This window comes from Accipiter gentilis, chromosome 8 (genome assembly GCF_929443795.1).
Source record: "Accipiter gentilis chromosome 8, bAccGen1.1, whole genome shotgun sequence".
Lineage (NCBI taxonomy): Eukaryota > Metazoa > Chordata > Aves > Accipitriformes > Accipitridae > Astur > Astur gentilis.
Window position 1 is genome coordinate 17,051,921 of NC_064887.1, and position 26,202 is coordinate 17,078,122.

Below are 26,202 nucleotides of genomic sequence, written 5' to 3' on the forward strand. Positions count from 1 at the left end.
GGCAGCATAGACTGGCTACGGCCTTTTAGTCTTGAAATGGAGCCAAGGTGGAATAAGTCTTCTGGACAGGGGGGTTAAAGTACCAGGGCTCTTGCTGCAGCGCCTGCATCCCTGCTCCTGCCAAGGCAGCTCTGCACACGACAACATGGAAAGTTTTAGAGCAGAGTCTAGCCTAGGGTAAGAAAAAATTCCTGACCTACAAGTTTTTAAAAGGATGTTATGAACCGGGGGGCTGGATTTGGCCCCCTTCAAACCAGAGGGAGACCCAAAGGTCTCTGAGCACAGCAGACCAGCGCTCAACCCATACAGTGAGTTCTCCCTATTTCCTCCTCCACTGCAAGAAAGAGGTTGATGCAAATTTGCTTCGTATATTCACTTCTTGCTTTTGTGTTCAAAACAGAAAACCACCACCACTCCACCATGCACACATACTCTGCTATCACTTCTAATGAACCATTTTACCCACCTTCAAATATTTCCCTCTCAACCACATCCCCACCTCACTAGCTCACACTCACAACGAGCAACCGGCAAGGCTCAGAGCTGGCTGGCAATCTCATGAGACAGGCTCTCACAAGAATTTCCTGCTTCTGGTTCGGCCAGACATACTGCAACAACAGACGCTCTCGCAGTATTTTGGCACCTCCGCTCCTTGTTCAGGCCAAGACCCAAGAATGCAAGTGAAAAAAATACTTTTTAATTTTTAGAATTTTAAAATAACTCAGCTCTTCTCTCTGCTGCCGTGGGTGTCTGGTTGGCTTCCACGCTAAAGGCTGCTTCCACTGAGATTAACTGCATTTGGAAACTACAGAGCTGAAGGTATCACCAAAAAATTTGCTTCCCAGAAAACAGCTTGCTAAGACACCACCACAGTAGGGCATCAGAGCAGTATACTCCACAGAAGCAAGTGTTATGGAAAGAACAAACAACTGACCCTCCAAGTACACTGAATTAGGTTTTCCAGGAGTCCTGGGGTACTTCCAGCAAGCATTTCTTTGAAGATGACCTAGCTGGTGAAAACTGTGCATAGGAGCCTCAGGCAAGACCTACACACCTTTCATGCATGTTCCTAAAAGTGCAACTCATGATGGACTGAGGAAGCCAGAGTTTCCACATTTCCTGGTCTCTTATACTGAATTACCATGTAAGCCTGCACTACAGCTGGACAAGGTCATTTCTCAGTGTGACTAATGTCTCAAAGTAAATACTTCAGATACTTGCAGACTGCTACAGTGCCTTGCAGGCTGCTACAGCTCACACCTGTACTTCAGGGAACATCTTTCTAGGCATCACTTCTGGGTCAATACAATTCCCACAGACAAATCAGCTTGGGAAAAAGCCTTGCTGGAAATTCAGAATTTGGGCCACATACAGATGCACTCAGACAAATCCCCTCTCCTCATGCCAGGTCTCACCTCGTAGGAGAGCCTGAACACATGCTCGTGCTGCTGGCATGAAGTAAGGACCATGCTGGATGCTGTGAAGGGTCTTGGCTCCTTTCAAGAGGGGTGACCCTCATTCTTCCAGTTGTTCATTGGAAATGCAGCTTCCTACAGCCTGTGCCAATACAAGCAGCAGTCATAGCTTAATATACTTTCAAACACACCTTTCCTACCTCCCACGTGCGATGGCACACTCCTCTGCCTCATGCTTAGCTTTCTTACAGCTGCAAAAGCAGGGAAGTGGGGGCAAGAACACCTTTTGTGGAAAACAAAACCCCCAATCCTAGCATATAAGCAGCTTGAGTTTTAAGGATGAGTTTAGAAACAGCAGCCCAAACTTCTCAGTACGAGTGCCTATAGCTGGGTTGGGCTCCTAAATCACGCATAGGCTCAAGAGAAAAGAGCCTGCCTTTCAGAGATGCTGAGCCTGTACTTCCCATTCAGGGCTTTGGCCAGGGGTCAGAGGACACATACCACTGTGTGAGCACTTATTCAGGCATGTTAAAACACTTTAAAAAGATTCTGCTGCTGATCTCATCTACAGGAGTTATCACCTACACCGGTGTCTGTGCAGGCTGGGGTTAATGCCTTGAACCAGACAGGGTACGTGTGACAAGGAAAGCTGGTGTTGACGGCAGCCACCTCCTCATCCTCAGCTCCTCTGGAGTACCTTCCCAAAAAGCTAAATGAGTGTATCTGTTTTCTACTAGGTATAAAGGGGCAAACCTACAGAAAATCTCACTACTAGAACAGTCAACACATATGGGAGGCATGTCAGATGCTTTATGCATCAACAACAAAGAGACAGCTTTTCCATCCCTGGAGGACCATGCAGAAAGCAAGGCACAAAGATTAAGCATTCTTTAAAGATCCATGCTCCACATGGATTTAACTTGCTCTTAAAACTCGTTGCAGGATATATTTAATGTTGCTACACGCTGTATTTAATACTACTATGCATACAATTTCTATTGTGCTATTAACCACACACTTTCATGGGCACCACACTACAATCTAAAATCTCCTAGTCAATATTTAAGGCTAAGAAACACTTTAAAGCTAAAGCCGTATCATCTTGACAAATGTTACATTACGTCAGACTTTCCACTATTGAAAAACATGATCATGAGATCAGCTCAGAGAGATGGTAAGTAAGCAGACGCAGGGCAGGAAAGAGTTTAAGTGCTTTAAACTAAGAAGACCGATTACAGGCTCTGCGTTAAGCACTGGCACCTTATAGGATTGAGCCCCAGCTACTTATATACTTGCGTCACAGGCACAAGCCTTAAAAGAAAAAAGTCCCCCTCCTTGAATCCTAACATAACATACAGAATGCACAGCAATTGCCTGTCTTTATCCTTTCACTCCTTCCTAGACTGAAACCATCAGCTAGATCTACATCCAGCTCCCCCACAGTCCTCCCTGCTCCAGATCCCACCAGCTTCTGAGCAGGCAGCCAACGCTTGCACTTCTCCAACAGACACCTCTAGGCCGTTTCCCATACTGGATGCCTCCTGCTAGTACCAAGGCTGCAGTCCATTCCATGTGTTTGAATATTTAACATGACTGTCAATATGTATTTTGTAAGGCTAATAAAATTAAAATGGGTTTTCAGTACTTTTCATACCATTTCCAAGAAGTCCGGTTTGTTACCAGCACAGATCTTCATGGCAGATGTAGGTATGTGGTGAATCTGCTTTCAGGAATGCAAAACAGGGCACTATTTTTAGACATGGTCTCAGGATTTATATAAATCTGAATAAGACCTTACACACTGTTTTATTAGCAGCCCTTTGTTTACATTCCATCCTGGAGAAACACAAACCCATTTCTTAAAAAGTTTTGGGAATACTGCTGCGCATTGGAGGACTGGCAGATCTTTAAGGAGCTCCTGTTAGGCTTCTGGTTGTGCGCAGCAACCTTGTAAAGAGGGTAAGGAAACTAAGCAAAGTGGAAACTAGGTTAAAATTGGAGAAGCCTGGTGCAGAATTACAAGCAGTGCCTTTAGTCCTCAAGATGAAGCACGGACAGAGCACATTTCAACTGTACAAAAGCTTTTGGCAGTTTCTGGTGGCTGCTGACATCTGTGCCAAGGTTCCCCTAAGGATGGAGAAATGAGAAAGATAAAGCCATGCTCGGGAAATATCAAAGCCAGGACATGAAACAGCAAGCCCCGGGAGGGACAGGACACGCTTGCAGCTAGCAGAAGGGACAGTCATGGCAGTATTTTTCCCACTGGTACCACAAACCCAGATGCCTTTGTCAGAGCCTGGATAGCAGTCACCCTTCTTTGCATTAGTTTCACCTTCCCTGGCATTTACTTTTGCTACTCTCCAGTCATCCTGCATGGCCAGGACACAGTGCCACAGCAATCCAGGCTGCAGGGGAGCCATGGCTCCAGCTACTGGGTCAGGTAAACCCACTGGGAGTGTTACTACAGCCAAGTGACAGGCACCAAAGCAAAGAGAAATGCAGCACAAGAGCCCTTCTTCCCTGCCTGGCAGGCTGCAACACCTACAGGTCCCAGGCTCTCACAGCCCCTGTTTGATCAGGGCATCAGTGATGCCATGAGTCCACACCAGGCTTCCATGCAAAGGGCTGACAGCTGTGAGGACTTTGGGAAACACAGCCACAGAAGAGTGCTTATGTATTGGCTTTGTGTGGCAAGGTTTTGGTAGCAGGGGGGGGTTACAAGGGTGGCTTCTGTAAGAAGCTGCTGGAAGCTTCCCCTGCGTTCGAGAGAGAGAGAGCCCATACCAGCCGGCTCTAAGACGGACCCGCCGCCGGCCAAGGCCGAGCCAATCAGTGATAGCGGTAATGCCTCTGGGATAACATTTTTAAGAAGGAAAAAAAAGTTGGGACAGACAGAAACGGCAGCCAGAGAGAGGAGTGAGAACATGCAAGAGAAACAACCCTGCAGACACCAAGGTCAGTGAAGAAGGAGGGGGAGGAGATGCTCCAGGCGCTGGAGCAGAGATTCCCCTGCAGCCCCTGGGGAAGACCACAGTGAGGCAGGCTGTCCCCCAGCAGCCCAGGGAGGTCCACGGTGGAGCGGATCTCCACCTGCAGCCTGGGGAGGACCCCAGGCTGGAGCAGGTGGGTTCCCGAAGGAGGCCGTGACCCTGTGGGAAGCCTGCGCTGGAGCAGGCTCCTGGCAGGACCTGTGGATCTGTGGAGAGAGGAGCCCATGGAGCAGGTTTGCTGGCAGGACTTGTGACTCTCTGGGGGACCCACACTGGAGCAGTCTGTGCCTGAAGGACTGCATGGCATGGAAGGGACCCATGCTGGAACAGTTCGTGAAGAACTGCAGCCCGTGGGAATAACTCACATTGGAGAAGTTCGTGGAAGACTGTCTCATGTGGGAGGGACCCCACCCTGGGGCAGGGGAAGAGTGTGAGGAGTCCTCCCCCGGAGGAGGATGAAGCGGCAGAAAATAACATGTGATGAACTGACTGTAAACCCCATTCCCCGTCCCCCTGTGCTGCCCTCTTCTGCTGGTAGAGAATCCGGGAGTGAAGTTGTGCCCAGGAAGAAGGGAGGGGTGGAGGGAAGGTGTTCTGAGATTTGGTTTTATTTCTCATTACCCTACTCTGGTTGATTTGTAATAAATTGAGTTAATCTTCCCCAAGCTGAGTCTGTTTTGCCCGTGACAGTAATTGGTGAATGATCTCTCCTGTCCTTATCTCAACCCACAAGCTTTGTTATATTTTCTCTCCCCTGTCCAGTTGAGGAGGGGGAGTGATAGAACGGTTTTGGTGGACACCTGGCATCCAGCTGGGGTCAACCCGCCACAGCTTACCATCCAACCCTGGCCACAGCAGTTCTAGTCCTGCTCCTGTAAAAGCTCTCCAGTCAGTTCTGCATGAGGCTGGTTTGATGCTCTTCTGGCAGAAATGGCTTTCAGGCTGCTCATGACATTATCTCAGATAACAAGATGGATGCCACCGCTGGCAGCCTGCCATTCATCAAACCCACCTCGAATGTCTCCCATGTCTGCCATTTGCAGGCATAAAGAGACCAGGAGTTCTGCTTTGCAAATTTTCAGTGAGTCAATTAGCTGTGAAGCAGGGCATATGGGCCAAAAAAAGAGCAGTGCCTTTTCCAAAAGGTTCCTTGTGCTCTGAAAAGGAACAACTATTTCCTATCACCGATGCTGGTATTTTCAGGCTAACTCGATCTATATCAAGCTATTCAGGAAAAGCCTGTCCATCATGTCCACAACAAACTGGCAGGTTATCAGCTGCCATCAACTGCCCCATGACAACATAGATCGCAGGGCTCATGGGAGACCATCCTCCTCATGGCACCTTTCTGCAAAGGCTCTTCTAGGACACCGTCTTCCATAATGTTAAGCCTGGCTCTCAATATATCAAACCTCTGTATGCCAAGTATGCATTGCTGGGCCTTTCTAAGAATCATTTTGCAAAGCTTGGATGGCAATATGTTTTCACAGCTGATGTGGAAAAGCTAGAAACAACATTTCCCAATGAGAGATCTCTGCTTTACAAAGTGTGCACTGTTTCTTAGGGTTAATGACTTGCTGGGGGGGGGGGGGGGGGGGGGGAGGGGAGGGCAGAAATCCTTTTATACTGTTGACATAAAATATCTCTGACTGTCTTAATGGTGAAATTGTTCCATTTTCTACTATCTGTGCTAGGATGGACATACTGAGGCAGGGAAGAAAAAATAAATCAACATCTAACCTCAGTGCACCCATTTCTGGTGCTAGTGATGGTCTATCTTACACCATTGGACACCCTCATTAAGCCTGAACACAGATTCCCCTTGCCTGGTGGGACAGGAACACCGACAAGATCTCTGCAGGGTTAAGGCAGGGCAACTGCCTCCCAAATGGCAGTCCTTGGACGACTTGCGACCTTCAGTATCACAGCAAGTGACTCATTATAATGAGTCTGCTAAACAGCTATCAGTATTACAGCTTATTCATAATACATGAACAGCTTAAGTGGGTCAGAGACACCTGTATATCCAAGGAGCCTGACTCCAACAGCGGTCGGTACTGGCAGCTTAAGGAAAGAATAACAGAAAGAGGACAAGTATAGAGTGCTGCTGTCTCCAGTATATTTTCCCCAGCTTATTGTAAGAGGCAGCGTACATATTTCTGGATAAAAGTGTTAAACAGCTATTGATGGATCTCTCTTTCATTAGTTGGTGCCCAGCTGTACTTTTGGCCCCCGCAACATCCTGGCAACGAATCTGACAGTTCAGTTGTGCATTGCATGACAAAGTACTTCCTTTTGCTTGAATCTTCTGCCTGGGTACTTCTCTGGATGTCATCAAGTTTCATACTATCATTCCCAGTTCATTTTCTCTGCACCATTTGAGATATTGTAGAGCTCTCCTATTTCTCCCCTCCCCTGCCCAAAATAGCTTTAGAGCTGAAGCCATTTATCTAATTAGCGTCACTTCATACAGAAGCAGTCTTACACTGCAGCAAGGTCTTCTCGTCCACTCCTACCTTTTCTGCTTACACCGCATTTCCAGGATGGGTAACTAGAACCTCACACAGCATTTCAGGCCCAGATGAATAATCAATTTAAGCCCAGTCAAAAAAATGGCCTTTCAGCAATACTGGAGATATACAGCATTTAAACAAGTTTTGGAAATGCTCATCTAGAAGGGACTGTCCTAACCCAGAGCCCTGTGGTCAGGGCAAGCTGGTGGTTTTACTGTGTGACAATGAGGTCATATCCCAGAACAAGAGGAGGATTAACAGAAACACTTGCTTTAAGGGTCATGAAAATAAGTCATCGCTGTATGGCACTACTGAAGGTCCATTTCACATGGATTGGAGTTTCACAGTTGGACTTGCCAGCATCAGTGAAGACATGGCATCCAGCACAGTGCTTAAAGTGCTGACAAAGGCTCTCCCCTACATCAGACTGTCAGGTTACCTCCTAGCCATCGTCTTCATACCAGCTTTGACAGCATGTCTCCTCTACCTCAACTTCAGCCCTGACATTTCCTGCATTGGTGGGGTTTTACCTTTCAGGTAGTTTCTTCCCTTAAAACCAGTTCAGATCAGTCAAAAGGATGAAGCATTTTTGGACAAAGAGCAGTATGGCCAACAGCAGAGTAGTATCTGCCTGATTTCTTCTAGAAACTGCACTAAAACCAGTTGTTCTTTGCACACATTTTGAGCTGCTGCGGCCAGGAGGCATGTGGAAGAGGGTCTATCACAACCCTGTGCCTCCTTGTCCTCTAGCATCCTCTACTCCAGGAAAGCACCACATTTGAAAGTTTCTGAATACACATGGCTACAGGAGTCACCCCATATCACCTTGCAAAAAGCAGGCAAACTTGTAGATGACTTCAGCGTTCCCTGGAAAAATACAGGTATCCAATTCATATCATCTTCCATCATTATCTATTGGTTATATCAGTTTCTATTTGCCTCTTAACAGCACTGCTTGCTTCAGCTCTTTCTACCACACTTTGCTAGCACAGGCACTAGTATTCCCATCAGAAGCTTGAAACAAATACCGAGCCATGAACTAGTGCATTGAACTTCAGTGAATACCTAGTGACTAGCAATAGCCACACCACCTCTCCTGTACAGTGTTTGAAGAGCATGAGATACTTGAGATTCATCACTTAGTAAAAGTTTTAAGCGCAGTGATGACAGGCACACTTAGGTATCTGGGTAGGTGAAACTCTCCAAAGCACTTGTACTGTTTGCAAAATTAACTCCTGTAGGACTGGTAAATGTCTCTCACCTTTACAGAGAGGCATGGTCTGCAGTTTACTGCTAAACATTTAAAGTATTTTTAAAAACATAGTTTGGTATTTCTGGACAGCAGGCCAAAAACTAGCTCCATCTCTGAAACACTTGCCTTTCTAGCTTGGGTTTGCATGGAGATGACTATCACCATGGCTGCTGGTCTGCGACTCAAAGGACATCGACCATACCAAAGCGCAGAGACATATGCACAAGCAGGATTCTTGTCCTGTATGATCACCATTTCTATGAGGTATGGGATTCAGCTTCCCTGACAGCTCTTACGTTAAGCCTCAGAAAAAGAAAAGAGAAATCCAAAATCAATCACAACTCTGCCAATAGTGTCCAATTATGTGGCAATCTTGTTTCAGTTTGCTTCAGTGGCCAGTTGGGACTAAGCCGATACAGACAATTTCATCTCGCCAGAGAACTTCGGCTGGCATCCAGAGACAGATGTGGATAGCCAGTTCCTTTACTATTAACAGACATAAAGGTTCCAGAAACAAATTATCACAATTATTTTTTAAAGATAGTGCCAAATACTGAATCACTACTGAAATTAAAATGACTTCTGCAAGTCTTGAACAAGCTGTTTTTGAAATACTTGTTTGGTTTTGCTATTGACTCAGAATGACAGAAAACCAGCATATTACAGTGTGGTCAGCTGACTTGTATGTGATCAGTGGCCTTGGATGAATCCAAAACCTGACTCCGGTACACCCCAGCCATAAAACATTTAAATTTTCCTGAAAGAAGAATTCCTAATACTGCTCAAAAAAAGGCAGCAAGAAAAGATATTGTCACCTGATACTGTGGGCGCATCATTTATCTTCCACCCTAGAACTGTGACTGCCCAGATCTGATACCAAGAGCGAAGCTCTCTCACACCATAAACTTGATCACTTAGACATATGCTCCTGTAAAAAAACCCCTTTTTTAAAAAAACCACAACAATTAATGATCAGTAATTACTGACAGTACTTTTTTCCTTGGTAGGAACACATTCTCTGCAGCCACCAACCTCTGCAATGACTTCTACACAGATGTCTCTGTGCTGGGATAACTTATGGGTAGTGAAGACTCTGCTTTGTATAGGTGACTTGTGCTTCAGGTCAGATATTTAAAAATCAGGTCTGCATTTTTGATCCAGGAGACTTTTGACAAAGACAAGAAATTCTCTGAAAACTGAACGATGCAGAAGCATAGACACTGTTTGCATAGGCTAATCTGAGCTGCTAAACTCACAAAATACTGAGTACGAGTGGAGTATTGCAAGTTAAAGCTTGCTTCCTGGTCACTTCCCACAGCATCCTCAGCGGAGTCATGCTGTGTCTGCAGCCAAAGTCAAGTACCTGTTCCAGAGTCATTCCAGAGAAATCAGCAAGGTAAGAATAAGCAGTAATATTGATAGAAATTAAACTCTGCTTATTTTAATACAAAAAAAATCAGTTTAGACCAGTCATGCTTGCTGAAGATTTGCATGCCCTAGTCACCTCCCCATGAGGGAAAACTAGAGGCAGTGAGTTTAAGGACACAACTGGCCTTGTTGATCAAATGTAGTTTTGGGAGAAACAGTAACAAGCCAGAGGTTCTTGCCTCTGCCACATTTATGTTTCTACATCATAAGTATGTATGTTTTACAACGAATCAGCCTGTCTACTGCCAGAGCTGAGACTCATGTTCTTGAATTAGCATCGTGGAATCCCATTGGTTTATATGCAGCATTAAGAGTTTTGTGTAAAATAATCAGGACCCTATAACTGCAGGAAGCTTGGCAAGATGCAGCATTGGGGCAACAAGTGAGCACAATGAACTTGGCACCAGAACGTGGAAAGTACTGTTCTTATAAAGCCAACCACTGAAGGGCCTGCAAAGAAACACAAACATTTAAAAGATAATGGGAATAAAAGATTAAGGAATATCTGTTCCACTGGGTTATATACATAGCTAGACAAATAACGTTGCATAAAAACATGAAACACGTCTCTTCCTAGGATGTGAAGGAGCTTGAAATGAGCATCATACATCTTGCCTCAAGACAGAGTGCTTTACGACAAAACTCTGTATCAGCTAAAAGACCTGGCATCACCCTGCTCAGAGGAAATGCCAGATTGCTATATAAACCTGTAATGCATTTGCTACTGAAGAGTTTAGTGGAAAGGGAAATTAATCAAGTTTGAGAACTTTAATGAAGTGACAGACAGGCAGCTCCACACACTATTACCAGCAAACAGCTATGCTTACCCTCAACCACAGCCCTGCAGAGGTGCTGTCAGAGGTGTGTGCTGCCAGTGGAGATGCCATCCCAGCTCCCGTTTTTCCCATGGGAAGTACAGTACAGCCCTGCAGCACTACAGCCCATGGTCTGCATAGGAGAATGAGGGGCAGGGCACATCAGGATCCTGGCTCGGGGAACCAGTACACAGAGGCTATGGGAGGCCAGTTTGGAAACATGGAAGGCAAGAGAGAGGCCCAGGTGGAGAGACATGGGACTGGAGGCAAGTGGGAGGCAGAGCAGGGAAAATGAAGATATATGCTTCTTCTGCGCATGTGTGTGTCCTGGCACAGTGCTGGGAGCAGCTGCTGCTTGTGCCATTGGTACAGCATGGGAAATCTCAGCTGGGGACTTCGGTTTCCATACCAGAGCATCTCAGAGGCCAAAAGGCAAAAGCAGAGCACACAGGAGCTCTTCTGCATCACACTGTACTGGTTTCAGCTGGGAGAGAGTTAATTTTCTTCTTAGTAGCTGGTGCAGTGCTGTGTTTTGGATTTAGTGTAAGAATAATGTTGATAACACACTGATGTTATAGTTGTTGCTACGTAGCACTTATCCTAAATTAAGGATTTTTCAGTTTCCCATGCTCTGCCAGCAAGCAGGTGTACAAGAAGCTGGGAGAGAACATGTCCAGGAGAGCTGACCCAAACTAGCCAAAGGGATATTCCATACCATAGAACGTCATTCTCAGTATATAAACTGGGGGGAGTTGGCCAGGAGGGGCAGATCACTGCTCAGGCATCAGTCAGCATGTGATGAGAAATTGCACTGTGCATCACTTGGTGTTTAGGGGGGGTTATTTCTCTCTTTTTCTTATATTCCTTTTCATTACATTTATTATTATATTTTTTATTATTAGTGTTATTATATTTTAGTTATTAAACCAGTCTTAACTCAACCTATGAGTTTTACTTTTTTTTTTTCCCCAGTTCTCCTCCCCATCCCACTGAGAAAGGGGAGTGAGTGAGCAGCTGTGTAGTACTTAGTTGCTGGCTGGGGTTAAACCACAATACACATGCTCTGCTCCACCACTCTCCAGAGATGCTGTCAGATCCCACAGTGAGCAAGACAGCACTGCAGTTTGCATACCAACCCTCTGTTTTGCAGCGAGTGTCGGGTGTTGCAGGCTTGTAGGGAGCATAGGATTAAAAAACCAACCAAACAAAAAAACAACCAACAAACAGCCCACACAACTATAAGGCAACATATACTACATATGTTATGAACCCACCTTTGAATCCCAAAACCAAAATCTGGCAGTGACTGTGGTAAACTAGTTTTTACAATGCTTTTAAGTGAGGCAGTTGCCAAAGAAAGAGATTTAGGTTCAATTTGGAAGTCTGGGCAGAAATCTCTTCAGGAAGGAGCAGGGTAGCTCCAAGCCATACAGGTAAATCAGAGCAGCAGAAAAGGCTCTTTTCACTTTTTTGAGGAAATGCTTACAGTTATTTGGAACCTTTAACCACTTAGCATTTGCACTGAACCATAAGCTCACCAAGGGCTATTTATCACAGCTAAAGGAACAGTGATTAACAAGGTACAAAAGCTGACATCAGGCTTGCACAATAATAAGTGTCCACAGGAGATTAAAAACCAGGCATTTAATTTGGGGTCTGCCTTTTTTTAATCTTCTGGTCAGCAACTTGGATATTCCTGGGAAACTTGACATTGCAATTTAATAACAAAGTCTAAATATTGCCTCTGCTAGAAAAGCATGAAACCCAAGTTGTTCCTAGACTGTCCTTAAAGATTGTTTTACAGTTCTATAGATAGAAACCAATTACAATGAATACAGTCCACTTATATTGATCTGACTAGGAGCTACTTCCTAACATTTTCATTAAATCTGTGATCACAGAAGCAAAACTGAAAATGAAAAAGTACAGTTCTTGGCATAGCCAATTTGCCCAAAGTGTCAGCCCTACTAATATAGGGTCAGAGCTACATCAACAATGAACTTTAAGACCAAAGAAACACCTACCCAAACCATGAGGCAGCACTCAAACTACAAAGCAGATGGAAGGGGCAGAGCCACAAAAACAAGTCAAAACACTTTTGAAATAGTCTGCTTTAGGAGGCTAAAACATCCCTTCTCATGTCTACTGATACTACCATTGCATAGGCTCCTGACACAGGTCTACCTGATACTGTCCAAAGGATTTGTTTTTAAACTTCTCAATATTGTTTAAAACCAAACTTAAGTACTGTTTAAGAAGCTTTTCTCATTTACTGGGTGCTTTTTAGATAATTTATATGTTAATACCAAAACCACTGAAAACGAAAGCTAATGAAAGATGCTAAAGAAAAACACTGATGCAGATTCTGACAAGAGCTACTTCATTGCCTTCAATACCCCATGATGGGCATCACCTGTTTGCTCCTGGAAAAAAACTCCAGTTGACATACACTTTGTGGAAGATCATTACATTTGGTTCTACCAATGATATGTTCTGCAAAAGACAACCAAAACTCACATTAAAACTCAGGTACACATCTTATCTGAAGTCTGACTGGTACTTCTCAACTTGTTTTCAGTTATACTGAAAACACACTGACAACATCTTGCACACTTTCAGTCTAATTTTGAGGTTAGACTGAGAAGATGGTGAAAAGGATAGGCTAAAGGAGCACATATAAGGCGCAGTGTAGGATGAGAAAGGTATTCAAGAAAAAACAATCTGACAAGAGGGTGGAAAGGTACCTAGTGCCATTCCTCATTTTTGTCAACCTTCATGTAAAGCTTTTGCCCGTGTTTACTCACCTGCTGTTTTAAGCACTAAGCAATGACACAGTGGTAACCTCTGTGCTTTCGATCATAAGCTTTCTAGGCAGAACACCAATGTTAGCCTAACATCAAGGGTAAAGCACAATCAGGACATGCAAAGGGGTCAGTGCAAATGTATGAGACCTCCACAATTTGTTATGACAGTTTAAAGAACTATGAATTATTTAAAGTGGTAATAAAATGTTTAATCTCTTGCCTCTTTAGTGATCAGCAAGTGCTAATCCTCCATGGAAACGAGACAGATCTTTGCCAGTTGTGCAGAGAGATGCTGGTTTAAGTGATTAGTCAGCAAATACACATTCTTTTGTACTAGCATGTGCTATAAAACAAAATAAAAAACCCATAATCTAATTAAGCTCAGGAGCTAGCAGAGCCTTGAAACTGTTTCTCCTGAGCCTAGCTTTTCTATTATTTTGCAATAGACATTATTATCCTACAGAACTGTCTAGGTCTACAGAGAGAGTGGAGGAAGTGTCTAACATTTAGCAGTAGCTATGTAGTATTACCTCAGTCTATGCAATATATACATAACTTACTAAACTCTTGCATTCTATTTTCTCAGCACCCTCCGCCAGCTGGCCTGAGAATCATTCCTGCAAGCAATAAGCTGCAGCTGAGACTGCAGCCCAGTACAGGGTACAAGCTCTAGTTCATATATGGCTGCACAGCCCTGCAGAAGCTGTACAGGGTGGGAGGGAGGTAGCAGCTGAGGGTGCTCAGCACTGAAAAGTACATTACCTGGCCCAGCACAGCTAGAAGCTCTGCAGAAGCACTGCTGTGGACAAAGCCCTGCCACCTGGCAAGCAGATTTGGGAAGAGGTACCCAGAGATGCTCAAAAGGCAATCAGGAGGCTTCTCCCACACTTGCTGAGAGGATGGGATTTGACAAACACTCCTTCCCTGCTCATCCCCCATCCTCACTGCTGAAGGACTGTCTACCCTCCCACACCACAGGAATGCAGCCCCTCAAGTTGTCCCCAGGGGGTCTTGGGGCAGTGGGGAATAACAATACTCTTGGGTGGAAGTTTCCTCTTGACAACGAAGGAACCACAGTAATCTCTTCTGCAGCAGCTCCTGAAGCTTTCCCAGCACCAGCTATCCTCCCTTCCCTATGCAGCGGCTGAGAAGAGGCCAGGTCACCGTGGGTGCATTTTGCTGAGCTTTTGGGTTTCCATCTGTCTGCATAAGCACAGAAATGGTGGAAATGCTGGTTTGTGCTACCCCACGCACATTAACACAACTTAGGCAGTAAGAGCAATGTGCTGATGAGGGCTCTTCTCAGCAACTAACCCTGTTGTATTCAGAAGGTGACGTGAAGAGTTTATACTAGGGGAATAAACAATTGAGAACATACTGCTGGAACAAAAGGTGCTGGAACTGGCAATCTGATCAGCGATCACAACATTTCCATTGGAGTTACTCAACTTGAACATCAAGCACACTGGTGGCTGCACACAGCTAAACAAAACACCAGCTTATCTGCCCTAGCAATCTACCACTGGCTTACTTCAAAAGCCTCTACCTTTCTGCCAAATCCAAAACTCCCCAGAAACTATGAATTTTAAAATAAGTTCAGAAGATAACACAGAAACGTAATGCCTTGAAATAAGTCTGACTCTTGCAAGCAAATCATTAAATGCATGACTAATTTTTCTACTTTACTAAAAAAATACTGGGCTCTTTCCCAGTACTGGCTGAACATGACCAAATATAATTCAACTCTTTTTTTCACCCTACAATAACTTGGAGCAAGAACAGACATAACCCCAGATTTTATTTTGTTTTGTTCCAGACAGACAACCAGTGAAGAATCCAATGGTGCTGGAGGGGTAAGCAATAGTATCTATAAAGCCTGAAAGCTCAATCAATGCTATTACAAACTACTGCAGAAATTTGCCTGCTGTGTACAGTGTTACAGTAATTGATGACAAGCCTTCTTAATAAGGAGTCTAGTCAGTCAAAGAACATGCTGCATCAGTTCTTAAATACTGCATTATAGGTTTTCAGCAGCATGAAGCAGGGGAGATGGAGACAGTGCTGCTCAGTTCATGCACCTGGCAGACAGTTTATCAGGAGGCACAACGCACCTGAAATAGCACTGCTCCAGCTGTGTATTCAGCCAGGCTGTTGTCTTTGGGATGCACCTTGGCAGCCCCCTGTGCCCTTCAACTTTGACTGGTCTGATCAGGCCTCAGAGCCTGACCTACCACATGCCTCTTAGTGGGTTTCCTGGACACAAGCCCTCCATCTTGTAATTCCTTGCAGAAATGGTATCCTACAGTCCTGTTTCCCTCATCCCTTCCTTCCTCCACTGCTCCTGACTGCTCTGAACAGAAGTCCGTTAAACAGTTAAGAGATCAGGAAGACAAGGCTGGCTGAGTCCTGCCTTACCAGGAGGCTCAGGTCAGGAGTGCATGCTCAGAAGTTGGGCTTTATGTTAACTGTATTAAGCCAAGCGTACACCAACTGTACTGCTAAAATATTCATGGGTTTGCACTTACGTTACATAAAAAGAATAAGATATTGCACTTTGAGAAACTGGTGCTGTCCGTAGACTGCATCCACCCTCTTTCCCTCTCTGTCACCCAGTTGGCCATATAAGTGACAACACGCTACAAGAGCCTTGGTTCACTTTCATACCAGGCTGACCAAGACAGCTGAGGTAGGAGTACAGTCTTTCAGAGGCTGCATGAAGAAACTGGTTTCACAAGGCTTCATCCTTCTGGTTTTCTAGCAGTGGATCCATCAGACTGGAAGCAATCTAGATTTAATGATTGTCCCCTGTCTCGACAGCAAAGATTTCATGGCAGTTCAACTGACAAATGCTTGACTCCATGTACCCTAACATACAACTTGTTTTCATGCTCACAGAATAATTCAGGTTGGAAGGTACCTCAGGAGGTTTCTAGGCCAACCTCCCAACTCAAGGCAAGGACAGCTATGAGAACAGACCAGGTTGCTCACGGCTTTATCCAGCTGGGTCTTGAAAACCTCCAAGGATGATGACTGCACAGCTTTTCTAGGCCCTTATTCCACTGCTTGGCTGTCCCCACTGAAAAGCCTTCTCCTTATACACCATTAAAACCTCATGCTTCAGTCTGTGTCTGTCATCTCTTGCCTTTCTGCCACACAACCAAACAGCCTGGCTCCATGTTCTTGATAAGATGCAGTCTGCAAGTTCCAAGTCTAGAGGGTAATCACTTCCCTCAGTCTACTGGTTCTGCTCTTGTTCATACGGCCCGGGAACCTACTGGCCACCTTTACCACAGGGACACACTGCTGGCTCACGGCCACTGTGCTGCCCACCAGACACCCCACAGGGATTCTTCTGCAGAGCTGTCGCCCACCCACTCAGTCCCACCTAAGGATCCTTCCTTCCCCGAGGCAGGACTTTGCATCTGTCCCTGTTCAACTCCATAAGGTCCCTAGATCAGCCCCTTCCTTAGGCCTTGCGAGGTCCCTCTGAACAGCAGCCCAGACCTCGAGGGTATCGCCTCTCACCCTTGCCCCGCTTAGCCCAGTTTGGGGCCATTCACAGCTCAGTACAGATGCCCCCATCTCCTCCAGGTCACCAATAAAGACATTTAACAGGGCAGATGCTGGGACAGACCCTGCAGCAACTTCACGTGCCACCAGCCTCCAGGACCTATCTCAATGGGGAATTCACAGACTGAATAGAAACCTCAGAAAAAGACCTTGGGAGGCTGCCAACAGCCACCCACCAGGATGAACAGAAGGGTCAGGAACAGGCGCTGGGCTCCCTCAGCTCAGGGTGGCCTCAGGCCTCAGTGCCCAGACTGCCTGAGCACCTACAGCTGGTACCTCCAGATCCAGGGCTGGAGGCAGGGAGAGCAGAGAAGCTCTGGCTACAATAGGAAACACCCTCTAGGGAAGCTAGAAGAAACACTGGTGCTTCTTAGGGGGGCTCTTTATAAAAGCAAGGTTATCACAGATGTTTGCCAAGACATCCAAGGCCCATGCCAAGCCCTCCACCACAGCAGGCAAAGCTCTGGGGGGCGTAGTTATGCACACATTTCTGCTTTCTAAAGCCTTGACCATCTTACTGTTTTCAAGATGACATCCTGGTCACTAACTACTCAAACAAAGCAGACTCACTAGCTAAACACAACCAACTCTGTCACCATGCTGGGGAGGGGAGGCTGCCCCAGGGGATGCCTGGGAGGAGAGAGGGACCAGGAACCATCAGGCATGATCCTGCAGAAATGAGCATCTTCTCCCCCTCTCCACAAAGCACTGCTGTAATGATGTTCCCAGGAGGAAGAACTGTTGTAAATAATTAAGAATAACATGTTCAGACAAGCACTACACTGCAGTGTCATGCATTGTTATAGTTTTAAGAGGATGCTTGTTCAATTATTTTTTCTTTTTTACTTCACAGAAAACTCATGGGAGGGATTGCTCCATCATTCAAGAAAACTAATAAGGTTCAAATTATGCTTCAAAGCTTTTTCTCCCCTCTTGATTCATGACTCTGCCTGGACAATCCACCCATAGAAAGTAGTAAATCTGTTATGCTGTTTCTAATAAAAATTTACCATGTTCAGGCTTTATTTCCAATCACTTCTGAACTACTACTTCATGCAAAATAGGGAACGCTGATCAATAAGAAACCTGGTCTGAGGGCCAGCAGGCATGGGTTAAGCAAGAAAAACCTCAGAACATAAACAGATTTTGTATTATTCTCAAAATGACAATAAACTGTGTAATACAATGATAAATTGTTACCATATGCATCCCCTGCAGCACAATTCTTTCTAATTTTTGTGGACACTGGGAAATAACATCTAATTATGGTTTAAAAAAATTTAACGTATTTAGGATTACAAAAGTAAATGTGACATCTTGCAGTTTTTTGTTAAAAGAAAAAAGCATTGCTTTGCTTGACTGGTACTTATAACAGGCAAGATGCCACTAATTTGCTACTTAATTTGCTGGTTTTAACCCCAGAAAAGGGCTAATGCTGTCAGGTACTCACACCAGACACTGTTCTGCTCAAGGGTCCAGCAAACCCCTTCTCTCTGCCTTGCACATCACTAACTCTCCTCCATTACTCCTGCACCCTCGGGTTATGTGTCTTTGTCCACTACCTTTGCTGAGCCAGAACTAGAGACACTGAAGGAAGGAGGAAGAGAAAGCAACCTGCTTCTTTGTAAACAGTAAGAAGTACCCCACATCCTTTGCTTCCTTATTTCATGCTTTTTAATTTCCTTATGGCACCTCTAATGGTACAGCAAATAGTTACAGCCACTCTCACATTCAGCTTTGCTGCCATATCTTGTCTCTTGTAATTCACTGTGCATTGGCACAAATTGAGACATCAAAATGGAAAAAAAACATATAGAGCCACAGCTGATTCCCTCACACACACGCACTTGTGAATTTGCACAATTTCCCCTTTGGGAGAAATATGCCAGTTACTGAATTTGCACTTCATGCAAATTCAGTAACTGGCATATTTCTCCCAAAGGGGAAATTGTGCAAATGGCAGCAGGAGTCACATAGCTACATACCAGCAAGTCATGGGAAGGACCAGTGAAAACTTACTTGGTCTCTGGCTGAGAAACAGCTGCTTCTGAGAGCAGCATGTGGCAAACACACTTTACTCTCATGCTGTCACCTTTAAAAACATTCAGATGTGCTTCAAAGAGTAAAATACACATGGGTATGCACAAGGAAGTGCACATGTACAAGATGTATGCAGTACCTCAGACTGCTACGTTGTTGGACAAAATTCAAGTGAACTTCGTAATTGCTAAAAGAAGGGCACTACATCAAAAAGAGCAAGTGGAGACACTCATCCATTGCAATCAGCAGCTAAGAGCTCCTAGTATACTACAGCCAGTGGCCCATCCCCATCCCCCAGGCACAACAATACATACTTGTGGATCACGAGATGAGCTATGGTATCCCAGAGAGGATGGGAAATGGAAGAGGTGTGAAGAAGGTTACCTTAGGACACAGGAAAACAGGTTGCCATTGTAGTAGTTTTGCAGCTTCAGACAGCGTAAGGTTTGTTTAATTTGCTACTGAACTCATTAAGGAGGTAACTGCGTGGCACTTCAATGCACGCGCTGCCTGATGAACTAGTTTATGAATGGGCTGAGCATGTTATAAGAGTGCTCAGAATGTCCGAAGCGAGGCAACTGCGCATCCTTCGCGCCTCTCTCCAACAGGACCGCACGCGCCCCCTGTACATCCACACACCCTGAGCCCACCGGGCCTGCAGCGGGCGCACAGTGAAGGTGACATCAGGTTCAAGGGCGTTCAGGCTAACAGGGAGCGCACCAAAACAAAAACCAGTCCTTGTGCGAAGGCCCACAGGTACAACTACCGTAGGCACCAGTAACGCCCTACCTGGAACAGAGCTCAAGTTGAACATGTTACGAAAACGGGGTTTGGACCGCGCAGTGCTGCAGCACGGGCACAGACCTGCACAACGGAGCGGCGATCCGTCCCGCAGGACCGAGCCGGCCAAGTTCGCACCGAGCGGCAGCCCGCACGCCCCAGAAAGGATGAGTCATAGTTTTTACACCGTCCACTTGTTTTCAGGAGCAGAACACCGCTCTCCCACAAAGCCCCGGCGCAGCCGGGCTCCGCGGCACCGGCCGCTGCCAGCCGGAGCCGCCGCGGCGGCTGGAGGCCGGGCAAGAGCCGCCGCCCGGGGCCCGCCGCGCCGGTCCCACCGAGGAGGGCGGCTGCCCCGTGAGCGATCCCCGCCGCCGCCCCGCTCCCGCCGGGGCGGGCCCGGGGCCACGCCCGACGGCGCGGCCGCCCGGAGCCCACCTGCGCGCCGCGGGCATCGCTGCCCCGGCCCGGCCCCCGCCGTACCTCCTTCCTGCGGCTGGGCGCGCCCGGGCGGGTGACGAGCGCCGTCTCCTCGCAGACCACGGCCGCGTCCTCCACGAAGGCGCAGTCGGGGAGGCTCTCGTCGGCCGGCAGCTCCAGCACCTGCAGCCCCAGCTTGCCCCGCAGCACGCCCACGTACAGCTGATGCTCCCGCTCCGCGCGGGCGAAGTCAACCTCGGGGCCCGAGGCGCGGCGCAGCGCCTGCCGGCACAGCGACTCGGGCAGCGACCGCACCACGGCGTGCGTGCAGCGCCCGAAGGCGGCGGGGCCGCCGCCCAGCCCGGCCATGCTGCGCGGCGGGGACGGCGGGGCGCGGAGGAGAGAGGGAGGGACGGGCGGCCGCGACCGCCGCCGCCGGCCCTGGCAGCTGATAAAGCGCCGCCCGCGGCCCGGCCGCGCCCCATTGGCTCCCCACCAGGCACATTTCCATGGGGCCGCCGCCAAGCGCGCTGCCATTGGCTGGCGGCGGCGGCCGGGCCGCGCCATTGGCCGCCCCCCACAGGGAGCCGCTTACCTGTGCGGCGGGCGGGAGCGGCGGCACCGGCCGCTCGGCCCTGAGAGGATCGGGGCGAGCCGCGGGGCCGGGGCGATCCCCTCAGGGGCGGCGCGGCCCGGCCGTGGAGAGGCGGTGGGGTCCTCGACCCTCCATGGCGCGGCCCCGGCGCTTGCCCCGGGGCTGGGGCGCTGAGGCTGCCCGTGCCTGCCGTGGGGCTCCAGTGCCACAACGGGCCTTGAAGGGCAGCGCGGTTTCACATCGTAATCTCACGTAGTTACGTATGAACACATAACTGTGCTGACAGAATTCAAACACCTGCGTCCCCCTGCGTTTCTACGCTCGCTCGAGCTGGGCGTGGGCAAGGGGGAAGGCTGCTTACCCCTCCTGCCCGAGCATACGACAGGCTGGCTGCCTGCGTGGCCTTTGCGGCCGCCTGCTGCTTCGCCAGCAGCGGAGCAAGAGGCCGGGCAGTTTATCCGTGCGGCCAAGGGAAGAATATCCCGTGACGAAGGCAGTTCCAAATACAAATCCAAAGGAAATAAGCCCAGCCGCTTCCTAATCCCTCCTCGTGGCTTTCCTCAAGGCCACTCACCAGCAGAGCGTGCCTACCTTCTGCCACTCTACGCTGTCAAAGTTTCCGCCATTGTGGGGTGGAAGGGACACCAGGGTTTTTGCTCCACTTCTGCCTCAGGGTCTGAAACGATGAGCATTTTCCACCCTTTCCCTTAAAAGAAACCCTTACTTCCCCATTTCATTTTCCCCAGGTGTTATCCTGACTTGAGGTTATCCTGGATGAGGGCCAGCCGTTCCCAGCGCATGCCTCTGGCTTCCAGGCAGGAGGCAAATGAAGCGTTGGGCCAGACCTCGCACCATGGGCGACATCCACAGCTTCTCCTGCTGCCACCCTCCCAGGTACCTCTGAGGCCTCTCCTCTCCGGAGCAGACAGTAAGAGAGAAGGAATATGAATTTTCCTTCCAGCTCTTCTTTTACTGGCAAGGCTCTTCCAAGTGTCCCTCCGGTCACAGAGGGAACCCCACCAGCACAGCTCCGTGTTCCCCCTTTGGTGCTCAGACAAAATCTGGGCAGCTGCCTTGGCCACGTTGTCACAGACATCGGGACACATTCAGCATTTGGGAATATGGTTAGGGAATAGCATGAAGGAAATATCAAAGTGTGTTTCCAAAACGGCAGCTGACTAGATTTTCATCTGCATTTCCCACACGTTCTCCAAATATCCTGTAAAGGCTGCCTTTACTTAATGTGCATAGGTGCAGTTGTTTGAATAACTGTCATTCACTGAATAATGTGCAAATATTATTCTCCTTAAACAAATGGACACGTAATTGAGTTGCTATCATGTAGGACATTTCAAATTCATAGAAACCACTACCAATGTTATTACAGTATCTCTTGTATAATATGTGATCCTTCCACAGTTGTTAAAGCCTATTTTTACTTATTACAGATTTGGGATATGGCCATTGACACGTGTTGGTTTGATTTTTGTTAGTGTGACTTTTAGTCAGAAGAAAAAGTGCTACTATCCTTCCGTAACTTAAAAAAATGGCCAGGGTTCCTATATGAAAAGGTATTGAAAATAGTTGTTCTTGCAGCCAATGAACCAGAAAGTTCTAGTCAATACAGATTTTTCTGACATCCATAAATACCATAAACAATGATGATTTTTAGATCTCACTGAGACTACAGGAATATGAGATATGAGGTGATGCCACACAATCATCTTGTACACACATGATACGCTAGGACAGTGAGGTTTGTCCCGGAGGCATTGTCACCGGCCCAGGCTGACCTCAGGTGGCCATGGCTGCTCCCTGGGAGCTGGCCAGGTATCCCTTCTGACAGCTTCTCAGTACCTTTCTGCATTATGGGAGACAAGGCTGGACAAAGGAGGATCTCTTTATGAGATGCAGTGGTATGAGATAGTGGTATGCTACGAATACATTGTGTTTTGGAAATACAAAACATTAGCTATTTAGACAAGGTTACAGGAGTAACGACTACCATAAAAAAAAAAAAAAGTCATCTTTATTTCCATAAATGTATAAAATGGTGCAGTTTAAATACAAATGAAGATGTGTTTGCAGATTGTGATTGTTCTATTATTTATGTTGAACAGAAAGGCATCATTAACAATCTAGGAACAGATGCACCCAGAGCAAAATTTTGCATATTTATAATAAGATTAACAAAATATCAGTTTACTCGCAAATTAACATTACATAATAGAATGTGTTCAAACAGTCTTGCGGGAGTCATGTTAAAATTCATCATATACAGTAATACAAAATGGGTCAGCTACAGTCATCGACATAGTATTTATTGTCTACCTTGCTCTACATCCCTTATTTTCCTGTAATTTTGTCCTGCTGGAGAGACCAGTGTAAAAGAGCAAAGCTGCCCCCCAGCAAAGAAAAAAGCTGTGTCACACTATGGAATTCATGCAGAATGATGAAAACTATGCTTGTAACAGAAGATGGACTGCAGAATGCTTAAGCAGTATCACAGAAAGATGTATTTAGAAAGGAGAAAATGCTTCATACAGAAAAGGATGCAAATCCAGGTGTTTATGTGACTGACACTACACAGAGTCATCTGCTGGCAGTGACAGTGAGAAGAAAATTGCTTTGCAAAATGTACTTGAGGATGCATATGTGAATAGCGCATTTGCTTTCAGAAGAAAGGAATAGAAATTGAAACAGGAGATATGGTTTAAAAGTTATGACAGAAAAGTCATTGATACACAGAGTGAAATTTCATCCATTTGACAAAATCACTAGCAGCATAATGATAAGTTGGTGGGGGTTTTTACAGCTATGACTTGAGAACAGCGTACAGCTATGTAAAAAGCTGCCACAAAGATGAAGGGAATAATTTCTACAAGGTAGAAGGCAAGCAACGGACTTAAATTATTGCAAGGAAAACTATGGAAAACTTTCTAACAATAAGGAGCAGAGAAAAAGATTGGGAAGAATGTGCAGCCTCTATACCAGGTGGTTTTAAGAAGAATTTAAAGAAATATCTGCCAGGAGCAGAAAGCCAGAGCTGGGGAAGAAGGATAGATGAGGAGAGGTCCCTTCCAGGCCTATGATTCTATTACCATTTTTCCACTGAAAATTATTGTTTTAGTGAAAATAGCTACGTAATGATGAGTCTAACATCCCCAGTAGCACATGCGCAAACTTTACGTGCACCACTAGGTGACTGAAGGTCACAGCTGGTCACTGCCGTTGAACAGTTTGTGTGACCATGACAAAGGAGAATTTGGACCACGGCTGAATACAAACGCATACCACACAGGCTGATTGCTCAGGCGTGCTAGATGGCTGCAAAGTTTGAACACACTTCCCATCGCTTGCAGATGCTGAAACAACACCGCTGGCTCTAAAGCCTTAATGGATATCTCTCACACTATTAATGAAATACTACTTGAAACCTGAGACCGTGAAAAGCCAGGACAAGACAGCAGCTGAGCCATTCAGTCACCAGCATGTCCCATTATGGTGATGGGAATCTGCACCAGAAAGATGGAGAGACACTGAATTTCACTTTATAAAAATAATACAGGTTTAAGTGATTTCTTCAGAAAACCATGCAACTACTGCACAGCCAAATGCCATTACTAATAGAGGCAAACACTGCTCTGCAGGAAAAGCTCCCATTACGATCAATGGGTCATTCTCTTAGGAAAGGTACAGGATCAGGTCTTCCTCACAGCCATAGAAGAGAAAAATGTTACTTCAGTCGTGCTTTAGATACATGAAAAGCGACTCAGAAAGGGGTTTTCACCCAGATAGTTAACAGAAGTTTTCAATTTCTGCTCTAGTACTGTAATACAAAAACCCACGGTGATTCATTGAAACAGTATTTTTACTAGATAATTGTATGGGCTCCTCATTTAGAGAAGCTAAAGACATTAGGCAACAAGTCACTTCACCCCACTGCATGGACAAGCTCCTGAGTATTTTTTCATTTTCCAACTGCTGAGCAGATTTAGATTGCCATCTATTCTTTATGTAACAGATCACTCCTGGAAGAGGAGACCAACCTCTTCTGGATGGTGTAAATCAATAGTGCATCTGCCAGCTTGTAGAGAAATCCTTTTGGGGAGCAACATTTTCCCTTGCCTGAGTTGAACCCGAGCTATCTCACAGAGTCTTACCAGGGTCAGATTAATTCTATATATAGCTGGTTCAGGGGAAACACAATATTTGTTTTGTCTGCTATGGGATAATGAACTAGGCGTTTTCTCAGCTGGCATTTTGCATCCTCCAGAGAAGGAGGAATTCCCATGAGCTGACAGCTACACAGTTGTTGGGAGACAAAACTGTCAAAGGGTGATTCTTTAAAAGGCAGCTTTGGCACCATTGTTGCCATGACACATGGCACCAAGGAGCCTGGACAACGTGCAGAGGCGCAGGGCATTCCTCACATTTATAGTCTTCCCACATGATTTGTTACAATAGGTTGCACTAGTACAACCAGGATCAACTTATGGGTTCACTTGGCTGAGCAAACAGATCATAGGGGAGAGACTCTGACTATTTACCTCCTGTGTTCCTACTTCCTCACCTTCACCATGCCTTATGTCCATTTTTGCCCTTCTTTCTCTGCAGGGGAAAAGTCACTTATTGAATTTTTAAAAAAAAGCATGGGTTACCATAGGTTCATAGGTCATAGATGACCACAACTGAAAAATAAGATCAGTACTCTGTGGAAATCTATGCTGAATTACAATAGTTGACATCTCTCTTACAGAAAAGAACAGAAAGACACCGTTTGTTTCCCTGATGGACATACTTCCCAGAAACGTGCCAGAAATACTACGCCAGCCAGGAGAGAAAGAGGAGACAGGGCTAGGATAAGTGGTTTGTAAATTGTCCTTGTGGCTGCCCTGGAAAAATTAGACAGACTTTACCTGCTATCAGACAGCATTTTTAATAAAGTATGCTATTTATGCTATTTTATCAACTTGGCAAGAAAGCATCAGCTCCAGCAGTAAAAGGGGGGGTGGCTCAGGCCATTCACACTTACACAGCTATTGTTCAATGGGTCTCATGACTCCAAAACCAGCTGCTGTGAGGTGCTGCAGGTGCCCCCACAGGCAGCAGAAAAAGGCTGCCTGAGGGAAGGGTGGGATAAAGTCTTTGTTAAATTATGGCTGCTAAACTGGACTGCACTGATACAAGAGGAATAATGCACATGCTGGGTTTTCCCCCCCCTTCAACTCTTCTACCAAAACTATACATTTATTCCCTAAAAAAGTAAAAGCTTAAAAGTGCTGATTGATGCAGGTTAATATGTTTTAAAGCACGCAAGCCCTTCACAATGTAACTTGAGTTGCTTTTTAATGTTTATCCTAAGTCTCCATTTCCCTTTTCTATGGAGCCAGCTGACCAGTTGGCAGCACCCCACAGGTGTGGCAGGCTGTCCTTCCCTTTCATTGCCTGAAAAGCCCTTGCAAACTCAGCAGTAAGATGCAATGACATTTGGCTGCAGCATTTTTTGCTTTTCTTTGTTCACATTTCCCATTTCTTCCAGGACTCAGCTGCCCAAGAATGAACTCCCAGCCTTTCTTA

At 46.3% G+C, this 26,202-nt stretch overlaps 1 protein-coding gene across 1 annotated transcript in view; it reads right to left on the reverse strand.

Moving 5' to 3' along the window:
• The window catches only part of DDAH1 (dimethylarginine dimethylaminohydrolase 1), a 65,852-nt gene extending 45,333 nt beyond the window's left edge, over positions 1-20,519 (reverse strand). Inside the window, exon 1 of the mRNA XM_049809278.1 lies at positions 20,091-20,519. Within this exon, the coding sequence (XP_049665235.1) occupies positions 20,091-20,396 (306 nt within the window). The 5' untranslated portion in view covers positions 20,397-20,519. The remainder of the gene's footprint in view (positions 1-20,090) is intronic.
• Between the last annotated feature and the right edge of the window lie 5,683 nt (positions 20,520-26,202).